This window comes from Nilaparvata lugens, chromosome 2 (assembly GCF_014356525.2).
Source record: "Nilaparvata lugens isolate BPH chromosome 2, ASM1435652v1, whole genome shotgun sequence".
Taxonomy (NCBI): domain Eukaryota; kingdom Metazoa; phylum Arthropoda; class Insecta; order Hemiptera; family Delphacidae; genus Nilaparvata; species Nilaparvata lugens.
Window position 1 is genome coordinate 1,745,336 of NC_052505.1, and position 6,069 is coordinate 1,751,404.

Below are 6,069 nucleotides of genomic sequence, written 5' to 3' on the forward strand. Positions count from 1 at the left end.
CGCAAAATAGTTAGTAGGTTAATGGAGCACCAGTGCAGCAAAATCAAAATTAAGTTGGTAACACTCATAGTGAGGCCCACATTATTATGGCAGCGGAGAACAGCGTTGCCTTGCCATTAAGTGCCTTGATTATAGTCATTTCAATGCTTACATAAGATAAGCACCCTTCAAGCAGTCAGATAAATTTTCAATTGAATTACTAATCATTATAATTCAATTATTATTATTCAATTTTAAATAAATTAAGGTTTTTATTAATACTAAAATAACACAGAAAAACATTTGATGGATTTCAGGGAATTTCACCCATAATTACCACTTTTCATATTCAATGGTAACTGTACGAAAAATTTAATGTGAAATACGTGCGCAAAGTTCGTTTGCTGCCCTCAAGAAACCATGCCCTCAAGTAAACGTTTCTTTCGGTGCAGCAAACTGTCACTTTGCGCACTAGTTGCACAAATAACTATTTCTGTCGATTGGGAAAATTCTAAACAGAAAAAAATAAACAGTAAAGCCTGGTTTTCACTAGTGGTCGAGTAACTGGCTTACTAACTCTACCGAGCTGACTCTACTCTACTTACTTGGTCGAGTAACTGTGTTCACTACAATCGAGAATAGTACGTAAAGTGTGTTGTCTAGTGAACTAACCTTCAAATATCAATTCTTTTCATAAATTAACAATTAAACACTTAACACTTTAATCAAATTCCAATAAATTAATACTTTTCAATTATTTAACACTTGAACACTTATTAACACGTTTTAATAGATATCAATACTCCTTAAACTTGACAGTCTACGGCACGACTCTACTCTACTAGCTCGAGACTGTTTTCATCAGCATAGTAGTGGTAGAGTAGAGTGAGAAGCGGTGGTGGGTGAAGGAAAGTGGTAGAGTACTATCCCGTGATGTTATACCACTCTACTCTACTAAAAACAAGTACTCTACCATGACCTAACTGTGACATGAACGTTTTCATTGGGAGAGTTCACAAGATAGTTAGTACTTGCCCAGGAAACTCTACCACTAACTCTACTAATGAAAACCAAGCTTATGAATGAATGAAATAAACAGCAAAACAAGTAGTAGTCTGGTTTTCAATCGCCCATAATTTATAAACTCACAAAATTCTATTATTGGTAATAAATGTACTGAAATAAGAACAACCCAGCCAATTTTAAGAATGAAATGGGTAGAGTTTTGATTGAATTTTCATATCAGAATCCCATTCACAAAAGTAGATTGAGATTTTCTGAGAGATGATAGTAGATTTTCACAGATGCTAACAGTATATTATTGTCATTTTTCAGATGGTTTTAACTTGAAAAATTCACAGCTTTTACATTGAATAAGTACCTACACTGAAGATGAAAAATCTGGTGTGGCGCACTCACACAACTTTCCTTGCCGTTATGAAAATTGATCACCTGACGCTAGTGTGCACGCGCATCTCAAGTCTACTTATAAACAAAGATCTGAGCCAGCTGGTGACAGGACAATAACGCTGGAGACATACGAGGATACGAGGTCTGATCTCTTCATAGTGAATCAATTAATAGAATCAACAGTTGCCAACAGTTTGCAATTGAAATAATAACATTTTCTAGAATTTCGTGCTTATTTTAAATTTTAGCTGGAAATGTTACTGAGCATTAATTGTAGAGATTTTCATGCTTAATCTTTTCCACTCAAAATTTTTTGTTTAAATTTTATCTTAAGCCTGATAATTGGGAATCTAAAATCGAACTTTGCATAGATGGGGTTGAGCTCCTGAAATTTTTACAGATATGAGACTTGTGGCAGTTGATAGAGCTTATCAATTACTATTTTTGGTATAAATTTGATCAAAATCGTTGAAGCCATTTTCGAGAAAATCACGAAAAACCCTGTTTTTAACAACATTTTCGCCAATTTAGCAGCCATCTTGGATTGCATTTGATCGAAATTGTTCGTGTCGGATCCTTATAGGGGAAGGACCTTAAGTTCCAAATTTCAAGTCATTCCGTTAATTGGGAGATGAGATATCGTGTACACAGACGCACATACACTCATACACACACATACACCCACACCCACACACTAGAACTAGAAATTCAGAAATTGGGGTACCTTAATTTTTTTCGGAAAGCAATACTTTCCTTACCTATGGTAATAGGAAAGTAAAAAAGAAGATATACAATCTCCGGTTTTCTACAATTAGAAGCAATTTACAAGCAATTTAGGCCAATACCCAAAAACCACTTTTTTGTACTCAGGGGACCTTGAAACGTATAGAAATTCAGAAATTGGGGTACCTTAATTTTTTTCGGAAAGCAATACTTTCCTTACCTATGGTAATAGGAAAGTAAAAAAGAAGATATATACAATCTCCGGTTTTCTACAAGTAGAAGCAATTTACACGGTGTATTTCATGGGCGTGTCTTGTCTCGTCCAATGTCAGTAGAGCTCAATGTTCATTGGTCGATAGTTAATGGCCAATCGTAGAGTATCACTCATACGTTGTATACTGCTGAACAGTGTTTGAGCTTTCAGTTCAATAGAGACTAACAATGGTGTGAAATACGGAACTAGTATCTCAAATCGTTTTTATAAAATAGAGGTTAAGTTAGATTTTTAATAAATCTAAACTAATATCTCGAATAGTTTTAATAAATTGGTGGTCTAGACAATATAAATTCGTTTCCTTTCAACATACAAAATTTGTGTAACAGTTTCCCACAAAATAATTTTAACATGTTTAGAATTTTAACATGAGTATAATTTGTGGATTTAAGTGAAATTTTTAATTTTTTTGTGATTCTAAAGGAAGATTTTGGTTCGGATTTGTATTTTGAAATTAATTAATCTGATAAATCCAAAATTATTGTAATACATACATTTTTTGGACTCAAAATAGTGTGTGAATTAAGTTATTATTTACATAACCTCTAGACCGTGTATTCAAATTAAGGTTTAAAGCAGTTTTGGGCGAATGCCTGTTGTTTTACCCGCATTGTATCTATTGTCTATGAATAAAATTTTAAAAAAAATATTACGTGAGTTCTAATCCATAACAGAATGTAATGGCTCTCAATGAGTTGATGAATATGAAATTCTCTACTGACGCGAATATAGCACTTCATACTTCAGCTTCTAAATTAAATGATTGAGAAAAGTCAATTTTGGCTCAATTAGTCTATTTTTCATACTAGTATTATGGAAGCGATCTGATCAAAACCAGACTATATCAACTTCATTCACTATTTTCTTTTGTTACTGAGTCTACTGACCATAATTTTTACGTAACTTTGAGCTACGTAATTAAAATAAAAATGAAAACGATCTTGATGGAGAATAAATTGCTATATCCATATAGGTTTACATTCCTTTTAATTGTTAGATCATTATTTGGAGAATAGTATCGCGAAAACTAATCGATTTTTGAGATAAGTTACTTATTCTTCATTTAATTATTTTGTGCAAACATAATCATTTGAAATCTCATAATCTTAAGTATAAGGAGTGTTGAGTGAAAGAGGGTCGGCTGCGCCCTAACTTCACTCTCCTAGTTTCAAATGAGGCAGCAAATCAATCAATCAATCTTTGAAATGTTATTGCAAAACTTTCCTTTGAATACAAATAAAAATAATGACATCATGTAGCTGAAACATGCTGTGAGTAAACAATTTTAAAAAGAGTACATGGATTTATACTTTTACTAGCCGTCAGGCTCGCTTCGCTCGCCATATCCGCCTAGCCAGGGGGCTCCGCCCCCTGGACCCCCGACTGGATAGTCCAAGAATGAGATCAGCAGGCTCGCTTCGTTCGCCTGCATTTTTCATTTGGGCATTTTTATCATATGTTAGGACAATCCAGTAGGGGGTCCAGACTAAACGGATATGGCGAGCGAAGCGAGCCTGACTGCTAGTAATATAAATTCCCAGGATTGAAGTAGCAGTGCCCAATCAATTTTTCCGCGATAAATGCATTAAATCTTCAACTTGGTGCCAACCTAACAAAGACAAACAACTTAATGCCAACCTGACAAAATTATTAATTTAGTTGCCAGTTAACAACTGTTTCGAAGAGGTACTCTATCTAGTTTTAGTTCTATAGTAACATATGATATGGAATTTCGATTATAATTAAGAGATTGGGAGAAGAAGAATATACATGCTAAAAGACGAACTTTAAACCCTTAAAAACAACCTTTAGAGTTAAACTATTGCCAAAAGATTTCTTAGTGTGCTCTAAAGGCCAACTGAACATACCTACAAATTTGAACGTTTTTGGTCCGGTAGATTTTTAGTCAGTCAGTCAGTCAGTGAGTGAGTGCCATTTAGCTTTTATATATATATATATATATATATATATAATATATATATATATATATATATAGATTTATAATCAAGAGTAGCCCTAACGGAAAATTCATTCTTTGAAGTTAAGGGTTTGTATAGTGAGGACACATTATAATGGCAGTGGAGAGAAAGATAGGGGAAAAACATTGCCAAACCTCTGTCTCTGTCAATGCTACTATAGACGGTAGCTGATACAGGTTTATCAATGTAATAGTAACTGTTCATTCTTGTTCAAAATGATCAATTATAAATTTTTATCAAGTAGAACTTATATTTTTCAATAATTTCATGATGAATTTTCATAAATTAAGATGAAATATTTTGTTAATTAATTATTTATTATTTTTCGTTGATATAATTACAAACAAATGAATATGATCGGGATAGAACAACAGGCATAGCCCAAAACTATTCTGCTCCCAATTTTGATAAATATGAAATGTCCGAAAAAATATGTTATGTCCTTATGAGAAATTTAAAGTTCAAAGTTCTGTCCAAGAATTAACTAGAAATTTTGAATTTAGGATTAAAATACCAAATTATAGTCAAATTTTGCACTTAATATCACCTTGCACTTTGAATAAATTAAGTTATTTCAGAAAATTTTGAAGCCAAAAATATACACACAACTTTCAACTAGGCACAGCTGTTACAATATTAATTCTATATTCTTAAAAGACGTTCTGGCAAAAGAGCAAAGCGAGAAAGAGCAAAGCGCTATCCGCTTTGTTGTATGATAGACAAGGATAGCAATAGAATAGCTAATCAAACACTGCCATTATAACGTGGACCTCACTATAGAAAGTTTATGCTTTGTGTAAAATTGTAGAATTGAGTGAATAAAGATGATTTTATTTGAAAAAATCTCAGGACTACAGATCTGCATCCAGATCGAGTTCTTCATCCTCGATTTCCTCATTCACTTTCTCCTGGTTCTCTGCGATATTCACTTGACTTGAAGCGTTTTGGTCTGTGAGATCATCTTCTCCAATTTGGGTATCTCCTCGTTGATGATCTTCTCCACATCCACACTGTTGAGAATCTCCTGGAACCGCCGTCTGAGCGGATCCTCGAGAGCGTCAACGATCTGGTAACGCAGAATGTTGGGTAGGAGGTTGACGAGTAGCTCAAGTGCATAGTCCAGAGATCCGGTGCCTTCATGTCTCAACTGGATGTTGCCAACTGTCATGTCGAGGCTCTCCAGGACTGGATGCTTTCTGATGTCCAGGGCTTGGTTCAGCTTGGCTTCAACCTGAAAATAAACATGAAGAACAATCTCTAAGGCTCAACTCACACTCACGCTTCGATTTGGTGTTGAAATTTGAATGGACATAACCTATAATATTTGAACAATTTAGAACTAAATTGGGAAATTGAAGAAGTTTTAGGCAATAGCCTGTTTTTTTCTTTTCCGATTCTTGTATTTTTTGCTAACCTTATAAATAAATGAATAAATAATTCAATAATATACACAATTGAATTCGATAATTATTTATAAGAATTATAGTACCCTTCGAAATTAATCAAATAATAGGTTAAGAATACAAATTATAACAACTTGTTTCAGTGTTCACATCATCGTCAGTAGGTTATAATAGTATATTTCGCACCTAGGGCCGAAAATGAGACTTTTCTGGCTCGAAATCGGTTTTCAAGTCCGAGGCCGTAGGCCGAGGACTAGAAAAGATTGAGAGCCAGAAACACATTTTTGCCCATGGTGAGAAC

At 34.0% G+C, this 6,069-nt stretch overlaps 1 protein-coding gene across 3 annotated transcripts in view; it reads right to left on the reverse strand.

Moving 5' to 3' along the window:
• Positions 1-5,175: 5,175 nt before the first annotated feature.
• The window catches only part of LOC120349757, a 16,595-nt gene continuing 15,701 nt past the window's right edge, over positions 5,176-6,069 (reverse strand). For all 3 annotated transcript variants that reach the window (XM_039420325.1, XM_039420324.1, XM_039420326.1), the window contains one exon: positions 5,176-5,596. In XM_039420325.1, the coding sequence (XP_039276259.1) occupies positions 5,291-5,596 (306 nt within the window). In that variant the 3' untranslated portion in view covers positions 5,176-5,290. The remainder of the gene's footprint in view (positions 5,597-6,069) is intronic.